A 23,258-nucleotide genomic window follows, 5' to 3' on the forward strand; every position below is an offset into this window, starting at 1 on the left:
ACTTCTGTGTACATGTGTGTCTGTGCACATGGGTGTATTGTGCATTTGTACATGTGTGTATGTATATAAACACACACCATACAAAGCAAACGCTTGTGTGGAAAGTGGGATATGAGGTAGAGTTGGAGAACCAGGAGAGATTTTCTTCCTTTGTTTTTGGCTTCTTCTGAATTTTTTTAAAGCCCCATAATAAAAGACTAGAAAATCTAAGAATAGCAAAGATAATACTACCTCTTAGCCAGACTGAGAACAGTGGGAGAATCTCCAGCCCAGAATATCCAGCTGATTTGAGAATTACTCATTACACGGAAGATGATGAATTGCAGAAAGTGGTCCATTCCGAGAATGCGCCTTCCAACCTTGTGACACCCCCAAGCACACGAGCAGCCCCCCTCTCCGCGTAGCCAACATCTATTTATTAGATCAGAATTGATCCAGAGGAAATACCACAGATACCAATCCGGACCAATTACAGAGATACCAGACAATCCTAATTTTCCAAATTCAGGAAAGGGGAGTGAAGATGCCAAGAATAAACTGGTCGGCAGCAGAAAGAAAATGAGATTACAGTTGATAGACTCTGACAGGGTAGGTAAACGCCTCTCCATTTGTGCGAGCACAATGCCGGTGCTGTTTCATTCTCAGAAACAGTCTTTACTGCCAGGTGTCCTGCTTAGAGATGCTGGCAGGTGTCCCCTGGGTGAACGGTCTCCAGGCAGAGTGCCCTGCACCCCAACTTGCATCGCAGGTGCCCTGATGAGCAGCACCCTGCCCGGAGACTTGGACAATCACGGAAGACACCTTCATAGCCAAGCAGAGACAAAGGCATCGAGGTGCCATTGTCAGGTGACTTGCATGGCATACTGGCTGGCCCTGGCCACACCCAGGACCCCCAAAATTCTGCCCAGAAGAGGCCACACCCCTTGTGCCCACACGAGGAAAGGCTCTGAGCCGGGGGTGCTGCATTAAAGAGGGTGTGGTGTCACTGGAGCTGCTGGCCTTTGGGGCCACCTCCCTGCACCCAAGAAGCCTGCACGTCTCAGCCACAGGGTTTCCTGGGCCCTAAGCAGCTGTGCATTTCGAAACCTCAGAACTGCATTGTGAGGCATTTGTTTCTGCAGACTAAAAAGGAGAGAAAGAGAAAAAAGCAAGACAGTGAAAGAGCAAGTAAGACCGAGAGTGAGCCTAAGAAGAGGAGAGAGAAAGAGAAAACAGGGGAGCAGGTCCCAGTCAGAAGGGCTGGGCAGTGGCCAGCGAGCCCCACCCTCAAGGGACAGGGTCCCTTGACGTGAAGGACCGAGCATCGCGTCTCCGATCTAATGACAGCAGAGGAGTGATCACGGGTATAAACCCACAAGGACAGAGCAAAGGGGAACGGAGACAGGAGGGGGTCAAGGGTGTCAACACATTCTAGAGAGATGGACGGCAGATGCAGGGTTGGTAACCGACTCGGCAGAAGAGAAGCAGCAAAAACCCACGTGCCCTCGAGGAGGCACCAGGATAAACAAGCCAATTCGCCTGCAGAGCCCCGGAAAGACCCGTGGGCTGGGAGCATCAGGTGCCAGAGAAGCAGAGGCTCGGAAAGGGTGAGAGGGAGGGAGGGAGGGAGAGGCTGCAGACCTGTGCAGGGGACAGTCAGACCCTCCCAGGGCCCCACACACCCCACCCGGCCTCTGCCCCCACTGGAGACATGTTTCTTCTTGCAGAAAGGGACCCCGAAAGACTCCAAACTTGGAGACAGCAGAGGAGAGGCAGGAAACACGGATGTAAACCAGGAAAATTCATTAATTAATGGTGAAATTTCAAGCCCCCTCCCTGCCTGCTTCCCAGACCACTAGCCGCCAAGCCCAAACCACCAGGCAGCACACTGACAGATCCTTCTCCGGAGAACCCCAAATGGCATCTCCAGACGTCGGCATCTGGAGATGCAGACTCTTAGAATCCCCCCCCACTGGAAGCTGGCTACCTCCATTGACGAGCCCCCTCCCCAGATACGGGAAGCAGAGGAGATGGCAGAGTGAGAGAACAGATTCTCCTCTAGCATACAGGGACGTCAGAAGATAACACCTAAAACCGACAAATCAAGAGACAGCAGAATAAACATATTGAAACTCGGGAGGTTAACATCAGAACTAAAAGAATTGACAGTGGTCACTCCTGGGAGATGGGATTGAGCTGTAGGGCAGAAGGCTGCTGTTTCTTCTTACAAGACTTTTAGGACCATTGGCCTGATTAAACTACGTGCATGGATATTTCTGATAAAAATAAAGAGGGTAAAAGAAAGTGGAGGTTGGAGCCAGAAGCTGGCAGCTGCCTAACCCGGCGAGATACGAGACACAAAAGCACCCTCTCCCCTCTCTTGGCTCCCTCCCAGGAAAGAGGCCCTAGACTTGCAGTCCTGGCTCCAGGAAGTGGGAAGGGAGGTGATGAGAGCTGGCATGATAGCAGAGGACACACAAGCCCCGTGAGTGTGACAAATGCCCTGTACCCACCCGCAAAAAGGGTGGCCACTTAAGGCTGTGCAGCTGGAAACCTGAAGCCAGCCCGGGTCTGCTCCCAGGGGCACCACGGACGAGGGTTCTGGGCAGCCAGTGCCCCCGCCTTGGCCCCCTTCCTGGGCACCGAGGGGAATCGGTGGCCTCCACCGTCTCCTCCCACTTTGACATTCTGCATTCTGTGATTCTGGAAAATGCACTGGAATCTGGGGCAGACCCACTTCGATATGGAGGCTGGGGATTTCCCCACCACCATCGAGACACCAGACACTTCATCAGGATCCAGGTCACGGCTCATTCCCCGCCTCATCCAGAAATGCATCCCAACTACAGGACCCCCAAGGCACATGCCTTCCGGGGGGCCCAAGGCAGCTGGGGCTCCTCGTGAGTCCTGAGCCAGCGGCCGCCACCCGCTGCTACTTTTGCTCTTTGGTTAATGATAATAGTTTGGACTTCGTCAAGAATTTGCTCAATGCGTTAGGAAATGCTGGAATGGGTGTAACATGACACATCGTTATATTAATTTGATAGCAGGTTCCCCAATCCAGCAGAATGCAGAGGTCACCACATTGAAATCATTGCCAACCTAGTTTATTTCTTTTGCAGTTCCGAAGGACAGAGTCCCTGAAATGATCTAGGTATAAAGCTGCCCTCCCAAACTGTCCGCTAATAGCACCCGCCACACACACACACACACACACACACACACGCACACACGCACACACACGCACACACGCATAGCCAACCCCCGGCTCTGCCTGGCTGGACACAGCTACAGAGGCAGTCGTGGGAATCTTTTAATTGTTGTAAAATATATATAACATAAAATTTTCCGTTTTTAAGTGTACTGTTCACCGGCATTAAGTACACTCGCATTGTTGTGCAGCCCTCACCACCACCCATCTTCAGATCTTTTTCATCGTCCCAAACTGAAACTCTGTCCCATCGAACCCTAACTCCCCACCCCTCCCCCAGCCCCTGGCCCCCACCATTCCACTCTGTGCCTCCACGAATCTGGCTGCTCTCAGCACCTCACGTAAACGGGATCATCCAGTACTCACCCTCCTGTGGCTGGTTCGTTTCACTGAGCATCATGTCCTCATAGCTCATCCATGTTGTAGCACGTGTCATGACTTCCCTGGTGGCGCAGTGGTTAAGAATCCGCCTGCCAGTGCAGGGGACACAGGTTCGAGCCCTGGTCCAGGAAGATCCCACATGCCGTGGAGCAACTAAGCCCGTGTGCCACAACTACTGAGCCCGCGTGCCACAACTACTGAAGCCCGCGCACCGCAACGAAGAGTAGTCCCCACTCGCCACAACTAGAGAAAGCCCGTGCACAGCATTGAAGACCCAACGCAGCCAAAAAAATAAAAATAAAATTTAAAAAAATTATTTTAAAAAATTCCTTTTTAGTTCTGGGAATTTTTTAATCCTCCAGATGGGATCGCCACAGGATTTGTGCAGTTCTATTCTGGTCACTCCCCAGGAATAGGGGCTTCCTTAGAAAAGTCCTGTAACTGTCCCAAGGAGCAGAAGCCCTGGCAGTGGCCAACAGGTGACTCTCGTGTACCACTTACACAGGTCCTGGCCAAAGCAGCCCCACCTGCACAGGGACCCACGTGGGGGCCGATGAGGCTGGCTTTCTGGGTGGAGCGCTCTGCCCGCCCCTGGCGCCGCCGCCTGGCCCCTCTCTGCTGGTCTGCGCAGGTGCGAGTCTGCCGCTCAACCACGAGCCCGCACACTGCCGCGCACCCCGTCAGAGCTCCTGCTTCTCTGCGTGCAAGCCCTTCAGAGACAACAGAGGAGGCACGGCCCTGCCCCTGGGGAGCTCGCTGTCCCCGTGAGGAGGCAAGACTTCCACACTTACGATCACTAAATTGTCAAAAACTGATGACAAAGAACGTGGGCTGCAGAAGCTGACAGCGAAGAGGGCTCCCCGTGAGTTGGCGTGTCTGGGGGGCCTCCCGGGAAGAGGTCAGATCCGAAGGGCGGGCAGATTGGGTTGGACGTGGGGCATTTGAGGGGAGGTCAGTGGCCTCTGAAGAGCAGTAAGCAGCCCCCTAACTGTAATGGGTACTTTGCAGTGGGGAGTCAAAGAAAAAGATTGAGAAAGGGAGGTGGAGGCAGAATAAGGGCCTTGAACACGACACTGGGCTTCATCTCATAGGAAGTCGCTAAGGTTTTCAAGGAGAACAGCAATGTAACAAAAGGAACGTTTCAGGGAAACCAGCGGGAGGAAAGGAGTCCAGCCTGGAGAGGAGAGCGTCCAGAGCTGTTTCATAACCCAAGCATGATGCAGGTGGCAAGGGCCGAACCTGGGGGACACAGGAAAGTAAGGATGTGAAGTACAGTTTGCAACACTGGCAGAACTGGTGACTAATTCTATTCAGGGGATGAAAGAGAAGGAGGGGCCATGAAGGAGGACAAGGTGTGAGCTTTGGACCCATTAAGAAGAGGTTCTGAGAACCAGGGAAATCAGAGAATGGAAACAGAGCGGAAGTGAGGGCAGGAGGGAGAGGAAAGGTGACGAGTTTGAGATAATAACATGACATCCAGGTGCCCAGCAGAGAGGTTCAGCCTTGGGGAAGGTCCACAGAGAGTTAAGAGTCAAACCCTGGAGTTCTTGGAGTCCTGGGAGGGAGAACTTTGGAGGAAAGAGCAGAAGACCCAAGACTTGTTCCTACCACTGGGGTGGGAAAGGTCCAGGGCGGAAGAAGCAATGGACCTACAGGGTCCTGAGAGCTGGGAGAGCGAGGGTGGGTCTCTCGCTGAGTCCCTTGGGTCTTCTTGAAACTCAGGTCTCACTTTTCTTCTCCTTTCCTTCCAGACCCCTCCCTCTACTTGGCTGTTTTACTGCTTATTGACCAAGAAGCATATAGTGTTCATTATAGGAAAATTCTATTATTAGACCTTTAGTGTTTCAGTGTTAAGATGTGATCTATATAAATCTAATTAATTAATTAGATAATTAATAACATTTTCCAGCCTCCTTCTAACCGATACACACAGGATTCCTGGGAAGGAAATGTTTTCGATTCCATTTTGAGCTTTGCGTGTCCCCGGCTTCCAAGGAAGTTTGCATGTTTCCCAGGGGAGGAGAAATAAATTACTGGGATTGCTAAGTTTTGCAGCCCGCCTGCCTGTGCTCTGTTGGGCTCTGCTCTCCACCCTATGGCAGTGTGTGCTTCTCTACACTGCCTGCAACTCGGGGCTAAATCCATCTCCAGAGGCCAGCACAGGAACCCACAGCCAAGCTCACCAGCAAAGGGAGGCTGGGTCTCCCGGGTGGTTCAGAATTCATGGAGATGGGAGGTGGGAAAGAAGAGTGGAACAGTTTGCGGGGCCACCTTCAAACCCCACACCAGCAGAGGGTTAGCATCGAAGCTAAGTTTCTGGGCTTTGCAATAAGATAATCCTGGGTTCAAATTCCAGTTCCAACATTCGCCGTGCAATCTTGGACAGATAATACACCCTCTCTCCATCTCATTGCCTGGCAGAGCTGTTGAAAGGACTTAAAAGCCCACAGAAGTACCCCAGAGCACAGTACACGGGCAATCTATACAAGACAAAACTAGAGTCAACCCAGGTCTCTTCCCTTCAAACCCTGACTCACTCTCTCATTCATCTCACAAATATTCACGGACACCCACCGTGCGTCCAGCAGCGCTGCAGGCATTGGGGAGGCCCCTGGAACAAGCTAGACCGAAAGTCCCTCTCCTTGTGGTACTTTTACTTTGGGGGAGAGGAGGTCAGATAATGAATAAGTGAATTAAACAAATAAATAGGGGAACTACGCAGTGTGTCAGACGGTGATAAGCGCACTAGAGAAACAGAAAACAGGGAAAGAGGAAAGGGATTCTGGCTGGATGGGAGGGGTGCGATTTTAAATTGTGGGTTCAGGGAGGGCCTCACAGAGAAAGTGACAAAGAATCAAGGCCAGAAGGAGGAGCTGGAAGAACGTACAAGACGGAGGGCGGAAGCTCTTGATTCCAAGATTCTAAATCCACCTTGTGGGGTGGGGAGTGTGGAGTCCCCTGGGGTCTCCCAGCGGTATTACTATAGTGCTGGGCACACAGCAAGTGCCAAATAAAGACGTCCTGAAGGGTGATTTTTCAAGCTGCCATTTCCAGAAGGTCCCAGTTGCTGATAATACAATATGGGCTGTTTCAACAATCTGCATTCAGCCCTGTCGTGGCACCACTGCCGCCCCCGGGACCCCCAATCCTGGGAGCCTCCTTGTAGCACACTTCATTATTAAACAGGTGAGCGGGGCTCCCAGGACCTTCTCTGTAATTAGGGCAGGATCTGAGCAAGGGCTCTATTTATAACCCCCAGCCATCAGCTAGCCACGGAGACAAGGAGTGGGTCCCTCTGCAGCCCCTATACCAACATCTATATGTGAGCTGAATACAACAATTAATTTAATAGGGATTCCTCCACACAAACAATGTATCATTTTATTAGGAAACTCTATAAATGTCAGTGGTGCAATTCATTTTTATTAATTTTCTAAAATGAAATTAGCAGCGGCGGCAAACAGAAGTTGTATCGCCTCCTCGTTCAACAGAGTTTTGGTGTCATTAATTCCTTAATACCAGGAGACCGGTTTGCAAGAACTCAGCAGTTCACTGCGTCAATTAATTTCAATATAAGAGAAGGCAGGGTGGGGAGATCCAAACTCAACAACTAATTTAAGAAGATTCTTGAACAATCACAGCAACTTTTCCCCCTCCTGGGACAAGACGCTTTCAAGTATAAACACGGATTGGATATTGTAAGACTAATAGGAAACGTTCTGTCTTCACCCTCTGCCCTTAGGAAAGAAATTCATCCTTCCAAAGCCTGGAGAGATTGTGGCAGATGCGTCCTAAAATCAAAGCCTCCAGGAGGCCTGGGGATGGCCCCTTGCAGACAAGAGGGACGATGACACCCCCGTGCTTGGACGTGGACCCTCACAGCATGCAAAGCAAGATCACAAATATTATCTCATTCAGTCCTCATCGTGACCCAATGAGGACAGAATCAACATTGACCTCTGTTCCATGCGTGAAGAAGAAAAAGTAGAGCTTTGAAAGGGGATGAAATGACATTCTTAAAGTCACAAAGCTACTGAGTGACAGGGCCAAGGCTCAAACCCAGATTTGTCAATATTGAAACCCACACTCCTTCTCTGCTGCCGGGGCACCCCTTGTGCCTCGGGATGGGAAGGCTCTCAGCTCTATTTATACTCCCAAAAGTCAAGTGAGTCAGGCATGACCATGAGTGACATTCGCTTCTCAATGGAAACCCGAATTCAGACTGAAACGTGAGGCAGAATCCCCGCCTTGTTGTGCAGTCAGAGGGCGGCTGAAACAGGACACGTGTCTGCATATCTGAAATCAGGTGTCTGGCCCGGGACACGTTCCAGAAACTCTCACTCTCTGGCTAAAGAGAAGCTCTTTCCTTCCACTTAGATTCAGGGAGCGTTTTGCTGAGGAGTGAAGGGAGTGTGGAGAGGCTGGAGGCTGCTCGAAATGAGAACCGCTGTGGGGAGCCAGGAAATGGTGCCGAAGCAGGGATCAGACAGGCTCCCTTCCGTCCAGAGAAGCTAGGGCAGCAGTTCTCAAAGTGAGGTCCCAGGCCAGCTGCACCCCATCACCTGGGAACCTGTTAGAAATAACAGGTGCTCAGGTCCCACACCAGACATACTGAATCAGAAACTGGGGGTGGGGGTGCAGCACGTTACTTTAACAAGCCCTTCAGCTGATTCTGATGCCTGCTCAAGTTTGGGAACCACTGCCCTGGAAGAAGATGTCCCCAGAAGGAAGGAGAGATGAGTGTGCCGGGCTTTCCAGGCTTTCCATGGTACAGGACACGGCCGTGCTCACCAAATAGTAGATTGCATCACCGTTCATTCTCCCTGCCCCCACTCTGACCCCACTGTAGCAAAGAATGTCCTTCTTGGCCTCATTCTTATTGGGCTCAGCCACGGGAATTACTTTGGCTAATGGATTTGTGAGCAGGTGTGACATATGATGCCACATCCAGAATCATATCCAGGGGTTTTCACTGTGCCTGCCTTGGATTGCCTTGGACTTTTAAGCCTCTGCCATCTCCCATGAGAACCAGATGTCCCAGACAGGGAAGGGATGGGGGCAGGGGGAGGCTTCCTCAGCCTAGGTTCTACAACAAAAAGACACATCTCCAGTGGTCCTGAAGTCAACCCAAAGCCACAGCCAACCCATAGACCCATGAGCAGGAAATAAAAAATTATTGTTATAAGTCACTTAGTTTGGGGATTGTTTCTTACAAGGCATTATCACATCAAAAGCTGACTGATACAAACCATTTGATTTTATAGCAAAGGAAATCACGGCCTCAGAAGGCTGAGGAGTTGAAGACATCCTACAGAGGGGTTCAGGATGAAAGGTAAAAGAATCAGAGTCAACCTCTACCCTCACCTGGGGGATGCAGATCTCAGGAACTAATCGTCCTTTCCTCAATATCCTCTGACCTCCTTCAAAATGGAAAATTCTGTCCTCATCTAATGGATGCTAACCAGTAAAAACCTAAGCCTCATGAAGAAATATGTTAAAGAATCTTCTAGACTGAGTAAACATCTTTCCTCCATGGCTCAGAAAGGATGAACAGGTCAAGCTGATGGCCAAGTGGGCAGAGGACACACCCCCAACCCTTTCCCTGGTCTCCCAGTTAACAAATTTGGAGAATTTGGTGCTTCTGGACAAAGGGAACAGACTGGGCTTTCTGCCTCTCAAATTCAAACCCACAGTGCAGTTATCCTGTAAGCTGCACTCCAGCTAACACCACTCAGGCTGTTAAACACCTGGCCCCGTCACCGCTGATAGAAAAACTGTGGCAATTGGAAGAGAGTGGCCGGGTATTTCCAAAGCTCTAGAATGTAACGTACTAAAAATGAAAAAATGAGAGCTGGGGAGGAAAGAAGAGGCTGCCTTTAAAAATCAACCCTAAATTCCAATGTCTCCATTCTTCACAAAATAATATCACTTGCACTGACAGAACTCAAGTCAGCTGAATCTTCACCAATTCCCTCTATTCCCAAGTGGTGAGACTAGTTCAGTGTCCATGGCAGTTGGCAGGTTCATGGACATTGACTAAATAATAAACTGCAAACTTAGCCGTGAATTCTGATTTGGGAGATCTTAACACCATCAAGAGAAACTTGACTTTCAGTTTGTAAAACGTGTTGAGATGACAGTGGACAGGTGAGGCAGTTTCCCTTTTAGAAAGTAAGTTTCTAGAGAACACGGGTGTCAGATGGGCACTTTCCCAAAATAAACTTCCCCTGATGGTCCTGCCTGCCAAACCTTTTCCAAGCACCCAGCTGAAGGATCCAGCGTCAGGCCAACAGCTTAAAATTTCCAACTTGCATGAGAGCAGCTGCCCTGTTTTTAATCCATCCGATTGCAGTCACTACCATCGTCTCAGGCTGATGACTGAGACCTCAATGTCACAAGCTCTCAGGCAGAACATGGCATTTTGAACTTGCCCATGAATTGACTGGCCAAATCAGGTAATCAATGAAAATCAATCCATTTACTGTACATATTTGAAAAACTGTGAGATCTGGGACATTACCTTGTCTTAGGGGATGTGGTTAGCCATTCTTCGTGTTTCTCAAATGTTATTAAATAAGCTGCAATTTCCTGAAACAAAAGAATAAAAAGATAATAACAACAATTAGCTCACATTGGATCCTGAGAGGTAAGAAAGTTTTTTGCTGTTTCCCAGCCGCTGTCCTCTTTTGTGAGGCCGGAACCCCATCTCCAGTGGAGAAACACTCGACTTGGACTGTGTTTCTATTTTGATTTTTTTAAGACCTTTCCATTCAACCTGCCATACTCTAATAATCAAAGCACTGGGTTTCAAAAGATGAGTCAGTGGCAAGGACAAAGATATTTCTCTGTAGGAGGAAAATATCAGACACCATTTCAGCTTCTAAATGTCATTAATTTGAAGGAGGGGAAAAACACATGCCAACAACAGGTCTCCACTCATGCAAGGTCAGAATTGGAACGTTTAGTTGGTCTCCTTCTGAAGCTGGAGTAACCTTTCATCATTGTCACAAGAAATGTTGCCTTCTCTCAGCATGAGCCCCAAGCCCCGAGCCAAATCACACAAAGATTGAAAAAGCCATATTACAGAGACAGACAGAGACAGAGAGACAGAAAGAGAGAGAGAGAGAGAGTTAACCTTTCCCACTAATGATAACTTAATCTATTGAGGAGCGCTTCAGAACGAAGAACAATGTCAGCAGAGTTTAAGGCAAAGATGGAAGAAATGTGGGCGCCTGAAGGTAAATTAAATATTTATAAACACAACAACATCACTGCAGATAGAATTACTGATTTATTAACAATTTCCATAAAAAGCCAGTGGGTGACATCCACATAAGTCATTGCTCGGGCTCTGAGGCATGATGTGGCCCATTACTTCCAGCTCCAAACGAATCTGCTAACGTGAAATTGGCAGGGACCGTAAGTTAGATTAAGGTTGGACTAGTACACAGTTCCCTTGATCTTGGTGATGCTACAGTGTGGAGCTGCCGCCCTTGACAACCAGAAAAATGTGGAGGACGGGCCTCCCTTCTCAACTTTCTGTGCAGCTGGGGTTCGTGGAAGGCTCCTCGTGACAGAGCAGCCCGGCCACCTAGAGACCTGCAGCCTCCCTCCACAGTTAGCCTCCTCTGGGCTTGGACATTAGGGAGTGGACACCCGTGACCACAGAGACGCTAAACTTGGCCTTGAAGAAAGAGAAGACACATCACCAAAACCAGGGAAGCGGAGCAGGTCAAAGTAGAAAACACCAACCATGCCACAGGGTATGAAGGTCACCGGCCTGGGGGTGGGGTGGGCAGTCAGGGCCTCACATCATCGTGGAAACCAGCCACGACCACGAGCTAGCCAGTGACGGGTCACCAGAGCCCAAGCTCCTCAGTCCAGAAGACTGGACCTTTCACCAAGAAGCTGGGAAGCAGAAACCTATGACAAAAACAGAGTTGCCTTGTTGTACAGATTTTTACTGTTGACTGCAACTAAAAAGCTGATCAGCCAGAACATTGTTCCCTCTCGTCCCTGAGAGAGAACATATTCTCTTTCCCCTCCTTAGAAGATATCTTCCCTAAGGTGTCGCCATAGATAGGTATCACCTCCCCTGGCTGGCCCTCCTAACTCTTCATGACAGGATGGGTTGCCCATCCTCTGTGCTCCCATGGCACCCAGCACCTTCCCCCAGTGTGTAGGATTTATCACTCTGCATCCTAAGGGCTTGTTTCCTTGGATAGCATCCCCCACTGGGCCATGTACTCCTCAAGGGCAAGGAATAGGTCATCACTGATGTATCCCTGGGACCTCACAATGTCCTGATAAGTGTTTGTTAGACAGATGGATGGATGAGAGGGTGGGTGGGTGCATGGGGGGAGGGAGGGAGGAAGAGTGGGCATTAGAGAAATAAAATTGCATCTATGAATGTCTGTGTGTGTGTCCTGAGTATGTTGCGTGTTTGTACATGTTTATTACTTAAGATAGTTGAAGCAAGTGCTTAAAAGCAGCAAAACCCAGCAGCTCCTAGATAAACATTTACCGGTGATTTAATTAACTCTAAGTCACTGTGGGAAGGTGATATAGTATCACAGTTAAGAGCACATGCTTTAGAAGCAAACAGACCTGGCTTGGGGTGCTGGCTCTGCCACTTATGCACTGTCTGATCTTGAGAACATCACTTAACCTGTCTAGACCTCAGTTTCCTATGAAACTGAGATAATACCACCTCATGGGTAGTTATAAGGAGTGAAAATTCTTAATACCCTGACTGGCGTATAGCTATACCCCACAATCATCACTATCATGACTATGATTAGAAGGTCTACGTGTTGCAAGCTGGCTCCACAGAGGCCCCGAGGAGGCAGCAGGTACCAAATGGTCCAGATCAGAATCTTCCAGCGCTGCTGGACTTACTTTCATCTATCCCACCCTCCACCCCCTTCCACCACCGTCCACCCCCTATTCCCACAGTGAATGGTATCATCACAGTGACTCTTCAGAGTTAGTTGGAGTCAATCCTTCCCTTTATCTACTGGTGCCCATTTGGTTGCACAAAGCATTCATTCATTCACCTCAGAGACCTAACTAACATTTTGAATCTCAAGAGAATAGTAAACAGGACATGCTGAGCATCTTCTTCAAAATAAACATTTGTAACAGTATTGTCATGGAATGTAGTTATCTTGTAAAGAATTATAGGACTGACATTTTTCTAATACTTTCAGAAAAGGAGTTCAGAATTTATTCAATAATAAACACCAGGTCTTGAAACAATCTGCATATTATAAACTATTCAAGTGTGTAGCTTTCAATCTACAACAATAAGTTTCCCAGAAATTAAATAGGCATGAGCTGATAGTGAAAGGTATGCATGAACATGCATTAGCATGTGTGACAGTCATTAATGAAACTGAACAAGTGAATGACCTTGAGAGCAGGCAGTGGCTAGAGTCAGGAAGTGGATAAACTGTGCCACTACCTAGGTGCATCAGCCCATCTACCTGAATTTCAGGAGCCTTTATATCTGGGGGAATAGTCTATGCCAACTGGAACCCCTGGGATCCATGCCCTTGCCCAGGATCATGCTGAGAGCTAAGTGACCCCTAATGGCCCAGAAGGATGGAGGCACAGGGCACCCCAGACACCTCTAGATTCATCACAGTGTCCCAAAGACCCAGACTCCCAAAGAAGGCCTTCGTGAACATCCCTCAGGCAACAGTCACCCCAACCTGGCAGGGCCCCCTCTACTGCTACTGTCGTGCAAAGAGAAAAACTCCCTGGACTACTTATTGCAATCAATGTTTACTCTACAAATGTTTATTGAGCACCTACTATGACTAGTCAGATAATAAGACCACATGAAGCCTGAGAGGGCAGACAGCAGAAGCAAGAAGAACTACAATTCTGCAGCCTGTGGAACAAAACCAGATTCACAGAAAGATAGACAAAAGGAAAAGTCAGAGGACTATGTACTATGAAGGAACAAGATAAAAACCCAGAAAAACAACTAAATGAAGTGGAGATAGGCAACCTTCCAGAAAAAGAATTCAGAATAATTATAGTGAGGATGATCCAAGACCTCGGAAAAAGAATGGAGGCAAAGATCAAGAAGATGCAAGAAATGCTTAACAAAGACCTAGAAGAATTAAAGAACAAACAAACAGAGATGAACAATACAATAACTGAAATGAAAAATACACTAGAAGGAATCAATAGCAGAATAGCTGAGGCAGAAAAACGGATAAGTGACCTGGAAAACAGAAAGGTGAAATTCACTGCTGCGGAACAGAATAATGAAAAAGGAATGAAAAGAAATGAAGGCAGCCTAAGAGACCTCTGGGACAACATTAAACACACCAACATTCGCATTATAGGGGTCCCAGAAGGAGAAGAGAGAGAGAAAGGACCCAAGAAAATATTTGATGAGATTATAGTTGAAAGCTTCCCTAACATGGGAAACGAAATAGTCACCCAAGTCCAGGAAGCATAGGGAGTCCCAGGCAGGATAAACCCAAAGAGAAACATGCTGAGACACATAGTAATCAAACTGACAAAAATTAAAGACAAAGAAAAATTATTAAAAGCAACAAGGGAAAAATGACAAATAACGTACAAGGGAACTCCCATAAGGTTAACAGCTGATTTCACAGCAGAAACTCTACAAGCCAGAAGGGAGTGGCATGATATATTTAAAGTGATGAAAGAGAAGAACCTACAACCAAGATTACTCTACCCAGCAAGGATCTCATTCAGATTCGATGGAGAAATCAAAAGCTTTACAGACAAGCAAAAGCTAAGAGAATTCAGCACCACCAAACCAGCTCTACAACAAATGCTAAAGGAATTTCTCTAAGTGGAAAGCACATGAGAAGAAAAGGACCTACAAAAACAAACCCAAAACAATTAAGAAAATGGTCATAGGAACATACATATCAATAATCACCTTAAGTGTGAATGGATTAAATGCTCCAACCAAAAGACAGAGGTTCGCTTACTGGATACAAAAACAAGACCCATCTATAGGATGTCTACAAGAAACCCACTTCAGACCTAGGGACACATACAGACTGAAAGTGAGGGGATGGAAAAAGATATTCCATGCAAATGGAAATCAAAAGAAAGCTGGAGTAGCAATACTCATAACATATAAAATAGACTTTAAAATAAAGAATGTTACAAGAGACAAGGAAGGACGCTACATAACGATCAAGGAATCAATCCAAGAAAAAAATATAACACTTATAAATATACCTAAAGACCTAAATGTAAGGCTACACACTGTAAAACCCTCAGAGGAAAACATAGGCAGAATACTCTATGACATAAATCACAGCAAGATCCTTTTTGACCCTCCTAGAGAAATGGAAATAAAAACAAAAATAAACAAATGGGACCTAATGAAACTTAAAAGCTTTTGCACAGCAAAGGAAACCATAAACAAGACCAAAAGACAACCCTCAGAATGGGAGAAAATATTTGCAAACGAAGCAACAGACAAAGGATTAATCTCCAAAATGTACAAGCAGCTCATGCACTTCAATAACAAAAAACAAACAACCCAATCCAAAAATGGGCAGAAGACCTAAATAGACATTTCTCCAAAGAAGATATACAGATTGCCAACAAACACATGAAAGGATGCTCAACATCACTAATCATTAGAGAAATGCAAATCAAAACTACAATGAGGTATCACCTCACACCAGTCAGAATGGTCATCATCAAAAAAATCTACAAACAATAAATGCTGGAGAGGGTGTGGAGAAAAGGGAACCCTCTTGCACTGCTGGTGGGAATGTAAATTGATACAGCCACTATGAAGAACAGTTTGGAGGTTCCTTAAAAAACTAAAAATAGAACTACCATATGACCCAGCATCCCACTACTGGGCATATACCCTGAGAAAACCATAATTCAAAAAGAGTCATGGACCACAATGTTCATTGCAGCACTATTTACAATAGCCAGGACATGGAAGCAACCAAAGTGTCCATCGACAGATGAATCAATAAAGATGATGTGGCACATATATACAGTGGAATATTACTCAGCCATAAAAAGAAATGAAACTGAGTTATTTATAGTGAAGTGGATGGACCTAGAGACTGTCATACAGAGTAAAGTAAGTCAGAAAGAGAAAAACAAATACCATTCGCTAACACATATATATGGAATCTAAAAAAAAAAAAAAGGTTCTGAAGAACCTAGGAGCAGGACAGGAATAAAGGCGCAGACGTAGAGAATGGACTTGAGGACCTGGGGAGGGGGAAGGGTAAGTTGGGAGGAAGTGAGAGAGTAGCACTGACATACATACACTACCAAATGTAAAAAGATAGCTAGTGGGAAGCAGTCGCATAGCACAGGGAGATCAGCTCAGTGCTTTGTGACCACCTAGAGGGGTGGAATAGGAAGGGTGGGAGGGAGACGCAAGAGGGAAGGGATATGGGGATATACGTATGCATATAGCTGATTCACTTTGTTACAGCAGAAACTAACACAACATTGTAAAGCAATTATACTCCAATAAAGTTGTTAAAAAAAATTATAAATATATACGCACCCCCAACATCAGAGCACCTCAGTACATAAGGAAAATGCTAACAGCTATAAAAGAGGAATTGGACAGTAACACAATAATAGTGGAGGACTTTAACACCTCACTTACACCAATGGACAGACCATCCAGACAGAAAATTAATAAGGAAACACAAGCTTTAAATGACACTTATAGGACATTCCATCCAAAAACAGCAAATTACACTTTCTTCTCAAGTGCACATGGAACATTCTCCAGGATAGATCACATCTTGGGTCACAGATCAAGCCTCGGTAAATTTAAGAAAATTGAAATCATATCAAGCACCTTTTCCGACCAAAACACTATGACATTAGAAATAAATTACAGGGAAAAAAACATTAAAAAACATAAACACTTGGAGGCTAAACAATACATTACTAAATAACCAAGAGATCACTGAAGAAATCAAGAAGGAAATCAAAAAATACCTAGAGACAAACGACAACGAAAACACAATGATCGAAAACCTATGGGATGCAGGGACTTCCCTGGTGGTGCAGTGGTTAAGAATCCACCTGCCAATGCAGGGGACAAGGGTTCAAGCCCTGGTCCGGGAAGATCCTACATGCCGCAGAGCAGCTAAGCCCATGTGCCCCAATTACTGAGCCTGTGCTCTAGAGCCCACGAGCCACAACTACTGAGCCCGAGTGCCACAACTACTGAAGCCTGCATGCCTAGAGCCCCTGCTCTGCGACAAGAGAAGCCACTGCAATTAGAAGCCCGTGCACCGCAACAAAGAGTAGCCTCCGCTCACCACAACTTGAGAAAGCCCATGCACAGCAACGAAGACTCAACGCAGCCAAAAATAAATAAATAAATTTATTTTTTTTTAAACCTATGGGATGCAGCAAAAGTAGTTCTAAGACGGAAGTTTATAGCAATACAATCCTACCTCGAGAAACAAGAAAACTCTCAAATAAACAATCTAACCTTACACCTAAATGAAGTAGAGAAAGAAGAACAAACAAAACCCAAAGTTAGTAGAAGGAAAGAGATCATAAAGATCAGAGCAGAAATAAATAAAATAGAAACAAAGAAAACAATAGCAAAGATCAATAAAACTCAAAGCTGGTTCTTTGAGCAGATAAACAAAATTGATAAACCTTTAGCCAGACTCATCAAGAAAAAGAGGGAGAGGACTCAAATCAGTAAAATTAGAAATGAAAAAGGAGAAGTTACAATGGACACTGCAGAAATACAAAGCATCCTAAGAGACTACTACAAGCAACTCTATGCCAATAAAATGGACAACCTGGAAGAAATGGACAAATTCTTAGAAAGGTATAACCTTCCAATACTGAACCAGGAAGAAATAGAAAATAAGAACAGACCGATCACAAGGAATGAAATTGAAACTGTGATTTAAAATCTTCCAACAAACAAAAGTCCAGGACCAGATGGCTTCACAGGTGAATTCTATCAAACATTTAGAGAAGAGCTAACACCCATCCTTCTCAAACTCTTCCAAAAACTTGCAGAGGAAGGAACACTCCCAAACTCATTCTATGAGGCTACCATCACCCTGATACCAAAACCAGACAGAGATGCTACAAAAAAAGAAAATTACAGAACAATATCACTAATGAATATAGATGCAAAAATCCTCAACAAAATACTGGCAAACAGAATCCAACAACACATTAAAAGGATCATACACCATGATCAAGTGGGGTTTATCCCAGGGATGCAAGGATTCTTCAATATACACAAATCAATCAATGTGATACACCATATTAACAAACTGAAGAATAAAAACCATATGATCATCTCAATAGATGCAGAAAAAGCTTTTGACAAAATTCAGCACCCATTTACAATAAAAACTCTCCAGAAAGTGGGCATAGAGGGAAACTACCTCAACATAATAAGGGTCATATATGACAAACCCACCGCAAACATCATTCTCAATGGTGAAAAACTGAAAGCATTTCCTCTAAGATCAGGAACAAGACAAGGATGTCTACGCTTGCCACTATTATTCAACATAGTTTTGGAAGTCCTAGCCACGGCAATCGAGAAGAAAAAGAAATAAAAGGAATACAAATTGGAAAAGAAGAAGTAAAACTTTCACTGTTTGCAGATGACATGATACTATACATAGAGAATCCTAAAGATGCCACCAGAAAACTACTAGAGCTAATCAATGAATTTGGTAAAGTTGCAGGATACAAAATTAATGCACAGAAATCTCTTGCATTCCTTTACACTAACAATGAGAGATCAGAAAGAGAAATTAAGGAAACAATCCCATTCACCATTGCAACAAAAAGAATAAAATACCTAGGAATAAACCTACCTAAGGAGGTAAAAGACCTGTACGCAGAAAACTATAAGACACTGATGAAAGAAATCAAAGATGACACAAACAGATGGAGAGATATACCATGTCCTTGGATTGGAAGAATCAATATTCTGAAAATGACTATACTACCCAAAGCAATCTACAGATTCAATGCAATCCCTATCAAATTACCAATGGCATTTTTTACAAAACTAGAACAAAAAATCTTAAAATTTGTATGGAGACACAAAGGACCTTGAATAGCCAAAGCAATCTTGAGGGAAAAAAACGGAGCTGGAGGAATCAGACTCCCTGACTTCAGACTATACTACAAAGCTACAGTAGTCAAGAAAATATGGTACTGGCACAAAAACAGAAATATAGATCAATGAAACAGGATAGAAAGCCCAGAGATAAACCCATGCACCTATGGTCACCTTATCTTTGATAAAGGAGGCAAGAATATACAGTGGAGAAAAGACAGCCTCTTCAATAAGTGGTGCTGGGAAAACTAGACAGCTACATGTAAAAGAATGAAATTAGAACACTCCCTAACACCATACACAAAAATAAACTCAAAATGGATCAAAGACCTAAATGTAAGGCCAGACACCATCAAACTCTGAGAGGAAAACATAGGCAGAACGCTCTATGACGTAAATCACAGCAAGATCTTTTTTGACCCACCTCCTAGGGTAATGGAAATAAAAACAAAAAATAAACAAATGGGACCTAATGAAATTTCAAAGCTTTTGCACAGCAAAGGAAACCATAAACAAGCCTAAAAAACAACCCTTAGAGTGGGAGAAAATATTTGCAAATGAATCAATGGACAAACGATTAATCTCCAAAATATATAAACAGCTCATGCAGCTCAATATTAAAAAAACAAACAACCCAATCAAAAAATGGGCAGAAGACCTAAATAGACATTTCTCCAAAGAAGACATACAGATGACCAAGAGGCACATGAAAAGATGCTCAACATCGCTAATTATTAGAGAAATGCAAATCAAAACTACAATGAGGTTATCACCTCACACCGGTTAGAATGGGCATCACCAGAAAATCTACAAACAATAAATGCTGGAGAGGGTGTGGAGAAAAGGGAACCCTCTTGCACTGTTGGTGGGAATGTAAATTGATATAGCCACTATGGAGAACAGTTTGGAGGTTCCCTAAAAAACTAAAAATAGAATTACTATATGACCCAGCAATCCCACTACTGGACATATACCCAGAGAAAACCATAATTCAAAAAGACACATGCACCCCAATGTTCACTGCAGCACTATTTACAATAGCCAGGTCATAGAAACAACCTAAATGCCCATCAACAGATGAATGGATAAAGAAGATGTGGTACATATATACAATGGAATATTACTCAGCCATAAAAAGGAACGAAATTGGGTCATTTGTAGAGACGGGGATGGACCTAGAGACTGTCATACAGAGTGAAGTTAGTCAGAAAGAGAAAAACAAGTATCGTATATTAACGCATACATGTGGAATCTAGAAAAATGGTACAGATGAACTGGTTTGCAGAGCAGAAACTGAGACACAGATGTAGAGAACAAACGTATGGACACCAAGGGGGGAAAGTGGGGTGTGGGTGGAGTGGTGGTGGGATGAATTGGGAGATTGGGATTGACATATATACACTAATATGTATAAAATGGATAACTAATAAGAACCTGCTGTGTAAAAAATAAAAAATATAAAAATTTTTAAATAAAGAGCACATGAAGCCTGCCGTTAAAAGAGCTCACAGCCAGGGACAGAGATAAGTCAACGTTAATAGTGGGGCGTTCACGCCATCACAGGGTCAACTGTCCTGTCAACTCTGTAGCCAGAGCAATGGGTCATCTCAGGCCTACCGAGCTGCCATGCCAGCAAGCGGAGGCCCCGGGGAACCACACCAATTTATGAACTATCTTTGAGCACCAGCCGCTCCCTCCTGCACTCTCAAGGTAACAAGGGCACCTCCCACGCAGGTCCCCCCTGGGTGGAGCACCTGTCCCACTTAAAGGCAGCCCCTCTGAACAAAGGAAACTGAATTCCCAGAGCCAGGCTCCCTCCTGTGTCATATTCACATTGACTAAGCCCCAGAGCTGGACTCGGCCACCAGGGGGCATGGCTGCGCCGCTGTCTGGCTCCCAGCTGGATGGGGCGTGTCTGGGTCACCTGTCTGCTCCCAGACCCGTGCTGCCCAGCCCATTCTCCTTATTCCGGTTCTGATCTGTCTCATCATCAGACGGGCAGACCACGGGCCAGACCCTGCCTCCCCAAAGCTTAGGATCTTTTTGGGGAGAGAGCTAGGTACACCCCAAAGAACCACAAAGGACAGAAGATGCTAAATAGTGTGGAGCAAAGTGAGAACCATCAAAATTCAGAGTAAGGAGAGTCATCTGGGCTACGAAGGGGAATGATTTCGGGGGGAGACGGACTTCATCATCTGTGTCATCGTTACCATCATAACAGCTAACGTTGGCAGAGTGATGTCTAAGGCCAGCGACTGCTCTAGGACTTCATGGGGGATAGTCTCACTTAATCTTCAAAACAAACTACAAAGTGAGAACATGCCCGTGTTACAGGTGGGGAAACTTGAGGCACAGGGCAGTTAAGTGGCTTGCCCAAGGTCACACGGCTAAACTCTGTAGAACCCAAACCCATGCAGAATGGTTCCAGAGCCCACACTCTCCACTACTGATCTGAACTTCTTTAAAGAACAGCTACGGTGTGTCCAGATGGAGAAAAGGAAAACCTGCCCGTGTACAGTCATGCTTTCCTAACTCAGGCTAACAGCCTCCTGCTTCCCACTGAGCTGGAGTCACCTCACTGCCCCACCTCCCTTCAGGGAACCAGGAGGAGCCAGACCGAGCATCCGTCAGCAGGGTTCTCTCCTTCCAGCGGGATCAGGCTCATGTCCACCCAAAACCCTTGTATGATTCATGGGGTCATCTACTTCAGTGATAGGAAAGGTTTCTTATATCCAGGAACCACTTGCTTTAAATGTCTTACAATACAGACAAAACAACAGACAAAAAGAGACAAACACTCTAGATGAAAAGGGGAAGAGGTTTTGAAAAATAGCATCTTCATCCCAACTGTCTGGCCCTCCCCCTCTTTCCCCAAAGCTGCAGCAACCTAGGGCTCCGAAGAAGACAGACAGAAACACAGATCCGGGCCATCTCATTTTCACAGAGCAGGAAACTGAGGCCCAGAGAAGGGGAGGGACTTGGCCAAGGTCACGTGTCTGTGGCTCAGCCAAGCTGGGACCCGGGACTCCCAACGCCCAGTGCATGATGTTCTTTCCCTTCCTGCCTGTTGCCTCTCAAACTCAAGTCTGGCCCAGGAAATTCATAGAATGCTCAAACCAAAAGAGAGTGTGTCCCAGAGAAGTGAGAACTGGGACTTAAACAAAATCATGTACACAAATGTTCACAGCAGCATTGTTCACAATCGCCAAAAGGCGGAAGCACCCCAGGTGTCTATCAACAGACGGATAGATGGATAAACAGAGAATCACACAATAGGTTATTCAGCCGCAAAAAGGAATGAAGTTCAAACACATACTACAACACGGATGAACCTTGAAAACATGCTGGCAAAAGAAGCCAGACACACAAGGCCGCATGTTGTATGGGCCCATTGATGTGAAATGTCCAGAACAGGCAAATCCATAGAGATAGAAGATAGGTTGGTGGTTGCCAGGAGCTGGATGAAGAGGGGTGGTGGGGAGTGACTGCTAAGAGGTGTGGGGTCTCCTTTTGAGGGGATGAGAATATCTGGAACTAGATACTGGTGAAGGTTATACAACATCGAGAATACACTAAATGCCACTAAGGTAAATTTTATGTGGATTTCACCACAATAAAAAAGAACAAGAAGAGAGTGCAGACATCCAGGTAGGTGTGGCCGGAGATGAAGACAATGCCAGCCTTCCCTTCCTACAAGGTTGGACCCTGAACCCAAAGGGCCACCCGCATGCCTGCAGGCCTCCTCCAGCTCCCTGGCTCCGTTGGTATCTGGTTTTCCTGGATCCTAAACACGGCATCAGTGCCGAGAAGAACGACTCGACTGTCAAGATGAAGGAATTCACTTCAGGATCCAAAGCAAAGACTGTCCAGCTTGCGATTTTAAATGTTTAGTTTGCCCTTTGGATGTTCAAGTAGAAAAACTGCCACCGAGGTATGATGCCTGTGTGTGGCAGGGGCTCGGGGAACAGGCTGTAGTAGAATCCCACAGGCCTCTGTATCTTTTGGCATTGGGTTCAGTCCCTGCAGATCAGGGAGGTGGGTGGGCCCCTCTGGGCCCCTCCCAGGCCCCTCCTCAAGGCACTGACCAAGCCCCACCAAGAAGGACAGAGTGGGCAGGACTTCCTGGCATTGTTGCCTGGTCACATGCTCTGTCGTCGTGCATTTCTGCCATCCAAAGTCATGCCAACCGCCCACCATCCAACTGCCAGATGGGGCTGGTCCTGTCTGCCCCCAGGTGATGGGTCAGACAGAAAGCTGCAAAGCCCATCTCGGTGGTGAGCCAGCAAGGCTCCGGGTCATCCTCGGAGGCTGCCCCCAGGACGGCAGGTGGGAATGCGTTGTGCCAACCTGGCTCTTCTTGTCCCTTCCCACCTCAGCCCCCATGCACTGATTCATCCTGCATAACCTGTCTGGCCTTGTTCATAGTTCACCTCTTCCAGGGAGTCTTCCCTGCTGCCTCACTCCACAGTGAACACCAGCTTCTGGAACCTTCTCAGCAGTGGTTGCACCACTCCTGGACTCCTAGCATGCAGGGTTTTCTGTGGCTAGTGTTTATGTGCCTGGTGGTTCTCCCTTCCTAGT

General features: G+C 46.2%; 1 protein-coding gene across 16 annotated transcripts in view; it reads right to left on the minus strand.

The window, feature by feature from the left end:
* Window positions 1-23,258, minus strand: part of CAMTA1 (calmodulin binding transcription activator 1) — an 899,438-nt gene that overhangs the window by 580,630 nt on the left and 295,550 nt on the right. For all 16 annotated transcript variants that reach the window (XM_082467637.1, XM_082467635.1, XM_082467634.1 and 13 more), the window contains one exon: window positions 10,092-10,159. In XM_082467637.1, the coding sequence (XP_082323763.1) occupies window positions 10,092-10,159 (68 nt within the window). The remainder of the gene's footprint in view (window positions 1-10,091; window positions 10,160-23,258) is intronic.

This window comes from Balaenoptera physalus (assembly GCF_965194825.1).
Source record: "Balaenoptera physalus genome assembly, chromosome: 1".
Taxonomy (NCBI): Eukaryota; Metazoa; Chordata; class Mammalia; order Artiodactyla; family Balaenopteridae; genus Balaenoptera; species Balaenoptera physalus.